We start from the raw sequence: 14,755 nt of genomic DNA, 5'->3' as shown, positions 1-14,755 counted from the left end.
GATTGTTGAAACTGCTAACAGTAACAACATGTCCAGACACTGCCACAAGGTAGTATTTAATAAAAGACAAGTGGCATGTAGCATTCATTATTCAATTTTCTTATCCGAGTCACTGGGTGTGGTGTGGGTCATATAAGCCTTGACTGTCAGCTTCCAACAGCACCTTTTTATTTGTCTTTTAGAGATCTGTCTGCTGAAACATGAAACCTCAAGAGGGCAGCAACTTCCAGCTAATCTGACAATACATCACTCGTGCTAAAATAATTTCCATATTTACACAGGAGATGGAAGTGCTATAAAGGAAAAAATGTCAATAGTTTAACTTTCCAGTAATTATGTTTGAAGACACTGTTCTCCGGAGGGAGTGTTTTGGCCATCGTGTCAGTGGCTCCCTCTTCTACATCTGCAGCCTAATCGGCGTCCTCTAGCTTCCTCTGCCTTCCTGTGGAAACTGGAAACTGCCAGCGTTCTGTTGTCGGAGCAAGATTACTGCTCGCAGAGTAGGACCTGGGGAACAAACGTCAATGAAATATTATGAACTTCCTCTTCGACTGTAGAGACAGCTGTTATAAATAGCTAGGATTATTTTCAGACAACACTTGTGAGCTTTACTCAGCCCTGGTCTGATCTGGTCTGGGCTGAGCCTCCGCGTGGGATCTGGTTACAGGATTTGGCCTGCAGTGCCCAAATGCCCTTGATCCATGCAGCTGTAATACTGTACGTTTACACATGTGTACACAATGACTTGCAGTGTCACAAGTAGGACTGAATGCAGGAAATGCATGTTGGCTAAAGTAATATAAAGTCCCATTATATAGAAAATCACAAATATAATAGATGTGATTCAGTTGCTAATGAAAAGAAAATGAAGACAAACAATGATGAGAAATGTAACCAGTCACAATAAAAAGGTGTAAGTTGAGAGACAACACATGAAAAGGTGCTGGGGGGATGTTTGACCATGGTGAAGTAATATCATGGTTATGGGCCATAAAGAGGGGAATGTGAACAACATCAAAGGAATCTGACCAATAAATATTATTAAAGATTATATTCAACCTGCCATGCCAATGGAATCAAAGATGTGTAAGACTTTGGTATTTTTATATTTAGAATTTTTTGAAAACTCCAAACTACAAGAAAATCATAACCACCACCATCAACAAACATGGTCAAAGTCATCCAAGGATACTCTTGGATACTCCTCGGATCCAAGGATACTTGCAGGAGTTCTTGTTTTTAGTCAAGAATTGACAATTCTTGTCAATTCTTGACTAAAAACACTATAAATTATTTCAAAACACATTTATTTCATATAAAAGCATATATATGATGCAATACATCTTCCCCAAAACTGAAATGTCATTTTTCAGGTTCAGAATTGTTACTTTAAAAAAAGTTAAACATTGTAACAAAGTTCCTTTTAGCTAACAGATAGTAGATGTTATTTGTATCCATTATGTTTCGCTATTGCTTTATACATAATACTAAAACTTTTGCTTCCTTTAATAAACTTATTTATAGCTAACCGTATCAAAAGGTTGTGTTTCACATATTTAGCTCAGAGGCTTTAACACAGTTTTAAAGCTTTTATGTTAATGAAATGAACGAATGAATTTTATAACATACAGAAGCCAGTAAAAAAGTAATATTAAACATTTTGCATAGCCTAACACAAACTTAAGCCCACTCATCAAATTCATTTTAACTTAACTCATCACTTAACTTATCACTAAATTAAAAGGATGCAGATTATTGGTTTTATCACAGCTGTAGGTGGGCTGAGTCAGAAGTCTTGGCCTGGAAAATCCCAATATTATACTCTTCGAGAGGAGTCACCTTTGTCATATGATGACTTACCTTCAGACTGTTGTAGCAAAGGAATCACACAGTGACACAAGCACTACACACATATGTATAAAAAAGATAATACATCATTAATGTAAGATGGAAAAAGTGGCTTTGGATCCGCCTTACCTTTCGGTAACCACTGAGACACTTCTCCATGGCAATGGAAAGGAAAGCAAGGAAGTTTAGTCTCCACAGTGAGAAAACGGATATGATGATTTAAGCAGGAAAATAGGAAAACAAATAATTACAACCCTTTTGTGACCTAGACTTACAGTAACAGGTTTTTTAACTGCCGTGTCCTCATCAGTGAAGATCTAATTACAGTTGATGGAATGACAGTGATTAGTGTGTTATTCTACAGTTCTTACTTTACTACCAATAATCTGCATTTGTGGCCACTGTGCTCTGTCTTTTCCATTTTATTTTCCTTTTTAACAGTGTGTTTTCCTTGGAAGTCAATCACTTTGAAAGTATGTGTTCTTATTTTAAAATAGAACTGGGCAGAGACGTCTCAACTCCAAGATTGTGTGTAGGAATGTTCGTGTGTGTGTGTGTGTGTGTGTGTGTGTGTGTGTGTGTGTGTGTGTGTGTGTGTGTGTATCAAGGCTACAGATTTCCTGTTGATGCCAAGCTGTCAGAAATGCCTCCAGCTAGGGTCAGAGGTCAAAGGATGTGTGTCTCTGTCACTTCCCCTCTCTTAACACCAATGTGCGATGCCCCTTTGCAAAACACAGGACATACAAATCCTGTGTGACGCTCATGCTGAAAGATATCCCTTTTTATGCTACTGCTCATGAATTATGTATCAAAAAACCTTTTATAGCGCAGGATTAAGAGAGATAAAAGCTGAATACTCTCAAGACAGACCCCTCTATGTGCTCTAAAGCTATCTTTTCTGTGGCTTGGCCATTCACCACACATATTATGATGTGCCCAAATAACTGGATGTGACCTGTGGTGATAACAGTGAACCAACAGGGTGTGAGGGGTCTGGAGTCATCAGACAGTTTAGGAAGGTTATGCGAATGATGCATGTTTATCTATCAGATTGAAGCTGTTTATATGCTTCTGTCTCACATGCACCAATGTTCGACTCCAGTGTCAAACATTACCCCTTTACCCCTGGAAGCATTCCTTCTGAGGAAGTGCACCACTATGAGAGCACAAGTCCCTTATTTGTTTTTAGAAAGCCAGCGATGCAAACGCCTGCCACTTGTGTGCACTGTATATCCTTAGAGAAGCACAAGTAGGTTCCGTCATGCACACGCTCAAACAAAAATGCATCTCTCTCACACATACGTACACACTAAATCATCTGGGTGGGTGTTGTAAATGTCTGAAGCAGGATGCTGTTTCTAGAAGGAAACCATGTTTAGACCAACCCTGTATGTGTGTATGTGTGTGTGCATGCAATGATTAGTTATGTAACAGGAGCCAAAACCATAGGTAGCCATTTTGGGGTAAAATGTAGTTCATTTAAAATAAGAATTATAGCAAAAATAATGTTAACTTAAATCAATGAAGAAACAATGACATGTTGAGGTTGCAACACCTTACAAAGTATAAAGTATTGGCTAGATGGTAAAAATAGACAGCTCGTTTGTAGTAGTAAAAACGCCAGAAGTAGTGAACAATTGAAATTTTGGGGCATAATTAGTGCATAAATATATCCAGCTAAGTATAAAATAGCTTAAAGTAATCGACAACCTGCTCCTAGCTAGCTAGATTGGTGAAATATTAGCTAAAAGCAATGGTTTAGTTGGCAGGCAAAAGCTAATTAAGCTCATTAAGCTAAGTTACCTCATTGCAAAAGGTAAAAGGTTAAATACCAGTAACAGAAAGGTTAAGAAAATGTTAGCTAAAAGTAGCTTTTATTTAGCTAAAAGAGAGAGAGGTTAAATCCTAGCTAAAAGTAAAAAGTAAATTACTGATAGTGTTCAATTAAATGCTAAAAGAAGATAAATGGTAAAAAGAGCAACATTTTTTAAACTAAAATGAAAAGATAAGTGAAAAGTTTAAACGGTTCAAATCATATAATAATATGTTAAATAAATAGTTTACTAGCTAGCTAAAATTAGGCCTAAACAATAGGTGAAATATAGTTCCTTTAAGGTAAGAAATGATAGAAAGACAAGCTAAATATATTGTGTAAAATAATGATTAAATAGTTTAAATATAAGTGGTGTATAAATCAGAGGTGTGGACTCGAGTCACATGACTTGGACTCGAGTCAGACTCGAGTCATTAATTTTATGACTCTAGACTTGACTTGAAAAAATGTTCTAAGACTTGTGACTTGACTTGGACTTTTACACCAATGACTTGGGACTTGAATTGGGCTTGAACCGGTTTACTTGAAAAGACTTGATATTTTACCCCAAATATAAAATTTAACATGCATATTATATAGAGATTGAAAATGTGACGTCATTCACGGGTAGAACCGCAAAGGATTCTGGGAACTCGTGGCAAGCGGTACTAGCGCACGCAGGCTTTCAATTAAAATCAGTTATACAGCGATAAAAAGAAACACAAAAATGTCAAGAAGCTGTTGTATTATTAACTGCAATAGCCGGTCGCATGACAGCCACGGGAAGCCGACGGGTAAAGAGATCGGTTGTTATCGGATTACGTCGTTGAAGAGAAATTGTTCATGTTTCCGAAGTAACAAAGACGTGACGGATGGCCTGGATTGCAGCCATTCAAAGATCAAATATAACGTCCCAGAACACTCCAGCTCACAGGTTAGTCTGCTCCAAGCATTTACACGAAGGTCAGTGTTTTTTAGTAGTTAATACGTCATTTTCATAACATAATTGGTGATATAGGTTACAAGCAAGAACAGAAATTGTCGCGCTATGCACCTTTATTTATTGTGCATAAATAGTGAATTGTCCTGACACAATATTGCGTTTCGCTTCTGTTATTATGGTACATTGACAAAAACATATACTTTTATTCACAGGATAAAACAGTTGTTTTGTATCACTAATTGCCCAGTACGATTACAGCATACAGTATTATTGTCACTGCTACATTTCTGTGATGGGTACCAGAAATTATTTCCACTACTAATTAATTACCGTTGAGCTCAAAGGTCCTATTAATAAACGGTTAAGGAATGTGTATTTATGACGACAATTTGTGAGACTGGTAAACTTATGATACGTACGATGGTCTTTCGTTCTACACGGTGCATTTCAAGGTCCTGTACCCATCCGTCGGTAAACTGTACCTGGGCTTGTTGCAGTGACCTGAAGTTACTAAACTTCATGAGTGTGTGCACTCACTCCAAGAAGCGTATAATTATAAATATGCATATAAATATGCTACGATGAGATAGCTGACTTCATCTAACTAGCAAATGTTGTCCAGGCTACGTTGGTGATACAGTTTTTTTTAATGTGTATGATATTTTTGTCATGCGATTTTAAAGCTGGTCCTACAACCGCATCCAAGAATAACATGCAGCTTATCTCAGAACTGTCGGTGAAAATTATTCTTGGAGCTAGGTTTAATTGAGCTGCATTTTAAAGAGGTGCAATTTCACAATTTGTGTATATTTTCTAAGTTCACTATTTTGTCATGTGTTGAGAAAAACACAGATTTAAAAATTACATGGTCTAATATTTACATTTAGCATATAACTGCAACATTATTTTTTCGTTTGTTTTTTTTAAAGACTCGAAAGGACTTGAAATTCAAAGTTTCAGACTTGTGACTTGACTCGGACTTTTACACCAGTGACTTGAGACTCGACTCTGACTTGCCTGACATTACTTGAGACTTGACTTGAGACTTGAGGATAAAGACTTGAGACTTACTTGAGACTTGCAAAACAATGACTTGGTCCCACCTCTGGTATAAATCATAGTGAAAGTAGATAATTTGATGAAGCATCTCTGAATTCTGTCACTCCAAGTAATATCCTACAAGTGGAAACTTTGACCTGAATGGAAAAACAAAGAACAATTTCTGTCTTTTTAAATTAATGGCATTAAATAGTCTAAAGTGTAAAATCTGCTTAAAATAGCAGGTTCAAGACAAGAGATAGGGCATTTCTGACTGAGGCAAAAAATGTTAAAAACCACTGATCTAGACTTTTATTAGCTAGACTTATGCATAGTTTATTTTACTGAAGATACAAATTGGTTTACCACTCGCTACGAGAGCACATATTTTTTATCTAACTAAAGACACATACTCACATGCACTTGTAAAACAAAAGACACATATCCTCTGTAAGTGGCATCCATCTTGAGTCAGGCTACGTACTATATCCTTCCCGTGAATTCAGCCAGAGAGGCAACATCCTCTGGCTGCATGAGAGGAAGCTCGCCTCACTGTGACTCTCCGCTCTGCAACAGGTAACACCCCAACCTCAAATCTCTGTGCCAATGCTTGTAAACTACTATCACTACTGTATGTCTACTGATCCTCGTGCCATGAAATAACATTTCTCTATCAGGTAAGGGCTCCCACTGAAAGATACTGCATGTGGTTTCTTTTCATTTCAGAAAGAGATTTGGGATCTTGTATGCATTTCAAATGAACCTACTATCTCTGATAGTTGCATTTTAACTTCTCTTGGGATGATCTTCTACGCATGTTCTCTTTCTGCTCAATCTTAGGCGTTGCAATTCTTTGGGGAAGAACAAGAAACACACACAAAAACCGGATCACTTTAACAGAAGCTAAAGGAATAAAGAAAAAAATGATGGAACTGAAGATCCAGCTGATCCCGACAGGGGAAATCATCCTTTCTCCAGGGAAGAATGGAGAAAACCACTGCCACAACTGCAAGGTCAGTTTGCATACACACTGTGACCATGGCTGAGGCCAGCTCTGGAGTCAGATTTTTCCACTCATCTTTCATTCCAGAGGTTTTATGCGGCTCAGTGGGTAGACATAGGTGCTGACACAGCTGAGGTTATAGGGTTCATCTCCCACAGGGTTGACATTGAGAAACTTTTACATAATTTAAGAACTGTAAATTGCTTCAGAATCTGCTGTCTGTGGTGATAAATCAAATGATCTGTGGTTAGTAAATGCATTTAAATCTTGCTTGGCCCTGAGCAGCGCTCTCCGAATTATAATGCGCATTACTCAGAGGTAATTATGCATGTCAAACCAGGCTGGACACGTTAGAGACATCTGTACTGTGTTACAGAACAAGACTCATGATGCTAAGTGTTAATTAGAGTGAATAAGAACCCTCTTTAAAGAAGTCACGGTGCTTTAAGTAGCAATTTGACATTCATAGTGTCTTCCCTAAAACGTTCTTTGGTGATACAAAGGGCATTTTTGGATATTTTCAATAAATACCAGCACAGTTATAATATTGTAGGAATGTGCAACATTGAGTGCAAAAGGTTTAGTGTCAGCCCTCACATAATTAATTATAGAGAGGATGTTGTGAGTCAAGTAACCTCACTGCATATGATGCATTTGAAAGCTGCTACATCCAATGTTTATATGCTAACAGTAAATTGATTATAGAGCGGCTTATAGAGAATTTTCACCAGACTCCCAGTTCCCTTCAGCTCTGCACAGAATTCTTACCCTGTTTTGGTTTGAAGGCCAAATGTTTAATGTTCTCCCGTTGTGCTGCTCGAAAAGTCCAAAAGCAAAGTTACCAACTAGCTGGTGAGCACAGGCAGGTATTTCCAAGTAAAGGTGGTTGAGCACCCACAGCAGGGCTAAAACAAAGGCAAATATTGAACTTGTTTTTATCAGGTGGTACAAAACCATCCCCAACTTAATAATGACACTGGGTCATATTGTAGTATCTGGAGGAAGTGGAAATAAAGGCGCTTGGCTCTTTTAAAGGGACAGTACCTAACCACTGGTACAGATATGTTGATGACACCTGGGTCAAAACCAAAACCCAAGAAGTAGAATCCTTCACTGCTCACATCAACTTTGTGGATAAAAACATAAAGTTCACCAGGGAAGACACAAAAGATAACAGTTTGCCATTCCTGGGCTGTGCCGTGCGCATCAAAGAGAATGGCAACCTCAACTAGTTTTAGCGGAAGCCCACACACATGGACCAGTACCTCCTCTTTGACTCCCACCACCATCTGGAACACAAACTTGGAGTAATCAGGACCCTACAACACTAGGCAGAAAATGTTCCCTCTTAGCCCAAAGGAAAAAAGAGAGAACACACACATGTAAAGGAAGCTCTTAAAACAAGTTGTTATCCTAATTGGGCTTTCATCAAGTCAGCAAAGATGCACAGAAAAGAAGATCAGACACAAACTAGGGAGGATCAGAAAGACAAACGCAACAACACTGTCATCCCCTATGTAGCCGGTTTATCAAAAAACTCAGGAGAGTCTTCTCCTACACGTCTTCAAGAAACTCAAAGAAGTCCAGACGCTTTTCTTTCCAGGCTTCTTAGACTACGATAAAATGAATGACTGAGAATCTTCAAAGACATTTCCCTAAAAACAACAGTACAGTAAAGTACAAATAAAATAAAGTACAGTAATGTAAAAAAAAACAAAAAAAAACACATATATATATACAATCTGAACTAAGGCATAAAATGAAATATCCTGTCTTCTTGAAAAGCTTTCTTACATTAGTAGGAAACAAAAAAGAGTTTTTACAATATCATATCCCCTGGATGAGGTAGATTTGGTGTGTCTGTGTATATGTGTTCATGTGTAAGTGTTTTTGTGCATGTCTGTGTGTTTAAGTGTGCCTGAAAGCCTTTAAAGGACCATATGACAGGAAAGTGAGTGTATCAGCATTCTCTCAGATTTGGCCTGTGCTTTGATGCAACGTTTCCTGTTGTAGAAAATGGAAGTTATGATGGTGTAGATGTTAATAATGTCAATAATTAATGTTAATAATAACTCAGCGTCCAGCCTAACAGCTCCAGGTCAGTGGCTCTGAGTTTTACTGGCCCATGTATATTTTTACTGGTCTGCGTAAAGAGAAAATTCTTATTTATCTTAAGTATTAAATATTAATATTAGTACACCCCATGCCCCCCTTTAGACTTACCCCTGCTTGGTGTAAGTATTACAAATAGAAAAATAGGATGGCTGCCATCAGCCTTCAGCAAGCTGTCTAATTTAAATCTCACATCGGAATAATTTAACAGTTCATCTTGTTTTTTTATAATCAATTTATCCAAGTTAATCGGCGAATCTTTGTAGCTTTACTAGCAAGCCTAGTTAAAAATTGGTGCTAAATAACAAAGGAAGAATTTCAATCTCCAAAACTGAAGCAGAAACAGAAATTGTCTGTGCCGTAAAACAGGCCATAATGTTAGTCGGATAATCCTCTAGAACAAACAAGAAAGAGGTCCAGTTCAGTGCCTTTAATTAGCAGAGAGGAGGCCAAGTAGACACAGATGTCGAGCAAAGCTTCTGTGCTCCTATGTTTAAGACTTATCGGTTTCCAAATGGAAGGAAGGGGAAAACTATCTATAGAGAGCAAAAACCTTTTTGTATTAGCGTGTAAACATGCCTTTAATGGTTTAAAGTTTGGCATTTAAAATAGGATTCTATTCCTCGCTTTTGAAGCCTGTCTCAAGTGGCCATTAAAGGAACCACAGTTTTTGGCAGTAGCCATAGCTTTACATGTAGGTGAGCACACACAGTATAAAGAAATATGCCCAGACTCTGAAATAGACTATATGACGTGACTAACACATTTCATTTACATTTCAGCAGTTCATACTGTATGTGCTAAGCTCATATGTAATATCTAAATATAGTTGTCTACAGATTGAATGGAATTAGCTTTTTTTTAAAGCAGTCCCTTTATGGGATAAGGTATCTTTTGGTAAAGTGTAACCACTGGCAGACACAGGTTTCAGATTTCTAGAAAGAGAATTGTGGTGTGGTTAATGCAGCCTGCTGCGTGCTGGTTAGTAATGACTGGGGAGGACTGGAATGTACCGTAGCCTGGATGGGAGGAAACGACAAAGACATTCCAGTACATGGCTTCATTCGTTCCCCTTCCCACATTCCTTAAAGGTCAACTCACCCTGCGTCTGGGTACATGTGAAAAGTGTGCGTTCCCTGACCTATAATGTGCCTGTCTTTCGACATCAAAAATCGACACCTACAATCACAGCACAGCACAGCAAAACTCAATTAGTCTGACGGTAAATTAATTCAGCACGAACAACTATGTACTGACTTTACTGATGAAGTGTGCAAAATATTCAGAACATTTATACAGTTCAAACTTTCCACAGATAATGCTTTTCCCCCTTTCTGAAAGTCTGGCAGCTGGTCAGTGAATGCTGGGATCACACTGAGTTTGTAGGCTAATGTAGGACCTTTTTGCTGCATTACAGCAGATAAGTCAAGTAAACCTTTTTGGTTTTTGTTAAGTGAAATCAGAACGATGTGGTGTTAACTGATCCTGGGAGAAAAGGAAAGATCAAGTGTGCTGCTGTTTGTTGATTTTGGAAGGGAAGTGAAGAGGAGACAGGGCTGGGCCTGAAGGTAAGGGGCCAGTGTCATGACCAGCTCTTCTGCCCATCTACTCAACGCCAACAGGATACAACGTGCGTGTGTGTGTGTGTCATTAGTAGCGGGTTGTTTGAGGCTGAATCGATCACCCCCCCCTCTGGCAGTGAAGTCACATTACAACTGAGACTGAGGTCACCTTCACATGAGCACAGTGCATAACTGCAGTAATATCTGATACAAAGTCCAGTGCAGGGGATTCAGACCTGGAATGTTTAATTTATTAGAGAAACAGAGTACAGTTAGAGTTTATCATCTAGGCTCTGAGCTCATCACTGACTGCACTTGTGACACACATAGAAAATGGGGAGTATTATGCTGTCAGAGCCTACAGGTGTATGGTGGGATGGTGCAGTTTTACTAGCAAGCCTAGTTAGGGGTTCACAGAGCAGGCAGCGATGGAGGGCAGCAGTAGCACTGGCAGGTCAGAGAGAGATGGAAAGTTTTGGTGCTTAAATGTACAGCCAAACTGCAAGGGTTGCTCAGGCCATTGAAACTTTACAGAAAGCCTTTGTTGCTTTCCAGCATTCACTTATTCAGCTAAAATTAGTTCTCAATGCTGACAAGACTAAGCTAATGTTGTTTTCCAAGTCAAAGAAGGTCCCGGAGCCTATTCCAGTGGTGTCCACCCTTGAAGGAAATGTCATAGAGATAGTTCATGAATATAAATACCTTGGTGTCTGGATTGATGACTCCTTCACCTTTAAACCACATATAGAGAGACTAGTAAAGAAACTGAGACTTAAACTTCGTTTTTTCTTCCGTAATAAACAGTGCTTTTCTTTTGCAGTAAAAAAACGTCTTGTCACTGCAACCTTTTTATCTGTGTTAGATTATGGTGACATTCTGTATATGAACACTTCTTCTTCATGTCTTCTAATGTTGGACACGATGTATCATGCTTCCTTGAGGTTTATTACCAATTGTAAATACCTGACCCATCACTGTGATTTGTACTTAAGAGTAAAATGGCCTTCTTTGGCCATTAGAAGACAGGGGCATTGGTACACTTTTATTTACAAAGCTATGCTTGGATTGCTGCCTCCTTATATTTGTACTTTGGTCACAAGGACAAATAGTGGTTCTTACTCCTTGCGGTCAAATGATCAGCTGCTGTTGTCTGTTCCCCTTGTCCGCACAGAGCTGGGTAAGAAAGCCTTTGTCCACTCTGCGCCTTTTTCATGGAACATGTTACAGAAAGACTGGAAACTAACTGAATTGTTGTCTTTAAATGTTTTTAAAACTAAACTCAAAGGCCTACAGGCTGCCTCAATAATGTGTAATTGTTTTGTGTAATTTTAACTTTGTTTGTTCGTATGTATTTGTCTTGAAATGTGCTGCCTCTTGGCCAGGACTCCCTTGAAAAAGAGGTCTTTGATCTCAACGGGACATTCCTGGTTAAATAAAGGTTAAATAAAAATAAAAAAAGGGTTCAGCTGTATGAACATGTTTAGCTGTCAAGTTTTCCCAATGAATATTCTTCAATGAAAATCTTAAAGGGTATGATTATACTCACATCTAACCAATAATGTTCATTATTGGTCTCCTCTAGAGTATTGGCAGGCGAAGACAACCCTTATTTAACTTATACTTAGTGCAGGAGCTTCATTTATGTTGTCTTTTTCTTATAAATGATTCAAATATTAAAAAATTGAGTCTGTCTTACCCTTGCATAATCAGCTAACTTTTTTTAGTAACTAAAAGGCATGAAAATGTGTTTTTATCTTATATCATTATCTGAGTTACAGGCCCTCACAGGGGTGGATGAACATTTAGCACTCTTTGGTTTGCATCAGATTTTCTAGAATTTCTGAGCCTCATAACTTTGTATTGCATGCACAGGAAAAAGCTTCAGTCTTTTCATGTTTATCAGGACTAGGGGAAGAGAGAACGCATGAGTGACACAAGATATGACAGCTGTGTCACGTCTGGACGATGCTCAATAAGGACAGTTATAAAAAAAAAACCATAAAAAGTGCAAATGAAACATTTTCAAATATACATCATGACACTGACTTTCACTCATTCATAAGTACAATAATTAAAAAAAAAAATCATACTTTTTTAAAAACTCCCAGTAAACCTTTTATTCATTCTCTGCTACTCTCAGTGTTGTATCTTAAAACTTCAACAACCTTTCAGTTATTGTAAATGAAAATTTTAGCAGCAAGGGTGGAAATTTCTAGTTCTTTTTTGTGGATTTCTTTCTTACCTGAAAAAAAACTTGGGACGATATGTAAAGTAAAAACAGAATGCAATGGTTTTAGAAACTCAGAAACCCATATTTTATTCACAAGGGAACATAGAAAACATGCCAAATGTTTGAACTGAGAGATTTGACTGTTTCATGGGAAATATTAGCTTATTTAGACTTTGATGGCAGCAGACTTTAGAGTCTCCTGTCACGAGGTAGAGCTGTGAGTGATGGCGTGCAGGTGCAGTGACGCCTGTTTGGACAGCAGAGGGTACGAGAACCCCGTGAAAACGACGAGAGCCGCTCAACGGAACCGCTGAGCTGCAGTTTGCCGCTGAATGGCCGGCTGGAATGGCACTGGTTAGCGGTTCCTCCAGACTCAAATATCTAGCATTTTCACGTCTACTTTTATGTCTGCGCGCATTCGTTTTCTACCCCACCCGTTAGAGGTGCCGATGGATGAACTTTTAACCCGCTCAGAGCTCAGATGGGTGGACAGCAGTAAATGGCTATGAGTGTAGTTTGCGATCTCCCAGAGAGTTTGGCTTTAAAGTGAAGGGATCTGGTTATGATCTTCTAATTCACGAAAGCTGTCTGTGTATCATTCCTCATTTAAGCCTTTAGTCTCTGTCAGCTCACCGAGCACGCTGCCATTTATCAGGCTGGTAAAAGCAGACATTGTTTTTTTTTTTAATTTCTAATGTCCCAGAGACAAGAAGATAACAAAACCGCCTGAAGAGTATTAGCAGGAAAATCATAGTGCACGACCTGTCCGAAAGAAACTCATGACTCCTACGGGAGCTGTAGCAGGGTGGGTTTTTGGTTAACTTCCTGGTATTACGCGGCTGTGCTGTCCTTTGATGACAGAAAAATAAAGGAGAAATTACCACACCACTCCCATAGAGTTTAACCCCCGACAACTACGACACACTGGCAGTTTGTTTCATACTAGCATATCAGTTCACGAAGCATAGTGTAACTGATACCTGCAGTCCAGGAGAAGCCTCCGCGCTGAGGCAGAGCCCACGGTTGGAGAACTGGGAGTGGTGGTGGGAGGGTCAGGAGAAACCCGGCACACAGTACGTTACCTACTGACTAACAGTGACCAGTCAGTAAGTGGACTGTCTGACACGGCGGTGAGACAACTCCAAAACCTCGGGCGGTGGAAGTGAGTGAAAGAAAAGCGGCATAGCGCATTTGACCTCGGCTGTTGTAAGGTAAGCTTTCATCCAGTTTAAACACAGATTTTAAGCTAGGTGCCTCCCGCGCGCTCCTCGGCAGTTGCCCCACTGTGCTAACTGTTAACTTTGGCTCTTTCCAACCTCACGGCTGCTGTACTGGTTACAGCTGTGATACCGGCCAGTCTCTGCTCAGTAATTCGTGACAGTGCAGCATGTTTGAGTGAGTGGGCTGAAAGTCCCCGTGTGCACCATATGGAGAGAAGCTTTTCACCAAAACGCCATTGTAAAAAAATAAATAAATAAATAAATAAATAATAATAATAATAATGTGGGGTTTAAACGCGACACAGCCTGTTTGTGACTCATTTTACTCAGTTAAACCATACATCAAGACTCGTAATACAGCAGCAGGAGTCGTATTAGTACAGTGTGGTTAAAGCGGTTAAACTCGGTTATCTACCGCTGCTTCATTGTCTGTCATAAGTAATATGTTAAATTGTGATGCATTTCAGCTAACCTAGCTAAGTGCTTAAGTTCAAAGTTTAAACATGCCCTGCTGGTGTGTTGCATATATACCGGTTTAAAGAATCAACATTACATGTGATTATTTTAAGTGTATGAAATCCAATACGAGACCCTTTTTTTGTTTGAATGAAGTTTGGTCTGGCATTCTCTCCTCCGTCATGCGTACACTTGTGTAGGCTTGTATTTTCTGGGAGCTGGCTCACTGGCGTTCATTGAAAAGCAGTGCTGTGGACTTTTAGCCACGTAGTGATTTGGCCTATAGCCCACAAAATCAAATCCTTCAGGTTGGGGTTGTCTTTTTATAGACGCGAGACAGACACAGATTAAGACAGCAACTACACGGCTCACGTCACAGGCTTGCACACCTGATGCAAGCAGAAGGTGCTGCGGTGTTAATCATTTTAAATTAACCATCTCTTAATGGAGCTTTAAGAGACCCTGTGTATGTGTCAGAAGACGCTGGACTTGTGCTGAGAGAGAGTGTCTGCAATTGAGGAAGGGCTTGG

At 39.1% G+C, this 14,755-nt stretch overlaps 1 protein-coding gene across 2 annotated transcripts in view; it reads left to right on the top strand.

Moving 5' to 3' along the window:
• Nucleotides 1-6,202: 6,202 nt before the first annotated feature.
• LOC309687970 (unconventional myosin-Ic-like) overlaps nt 6,203-14,755 on the top strand; it is a 66,398-nt gene continuing 57,845 nt past the window's right edge. Inside the window, exons 1-2 of one of the 2 annotated variants that reach the window (XM_082503338.1) lie at nt 6,203-6,319; nt 6,483-6,655. In XM_082503338.1, coding sequence (XP_082359464.1) covers nt 6,566-6,655 — 90 coding nt within the window. In that variant the 5' untranslated portion in view covers nt 6,203-6,319; nt 6,483-6,565. Of the gene's footprint in view, nt 6,320-6,482; nt 6,656-12,871; nt 13,761-14,755 lie in introns of those variants that run through there. The other variant, XM_082503340.1, reaches the window with a different exon arrangement.

This window comes from Aulonocara stuartgranti (assembly GCF_965226115.1).
Source record: "Aulonocara stuartgranti genome assembly, chromosome: 14".
NCBI classification, from domain to species: domain Eukaryota; kingdom Metazoa; phylum Chordata; class Actinopteri; order Cichliformes; family Cichlidae; genus Aulonocara; species Aulonocara stuartgranti.
This window is presented reverse-complemented; position numbering and strand designations above follow the sequence as displayed.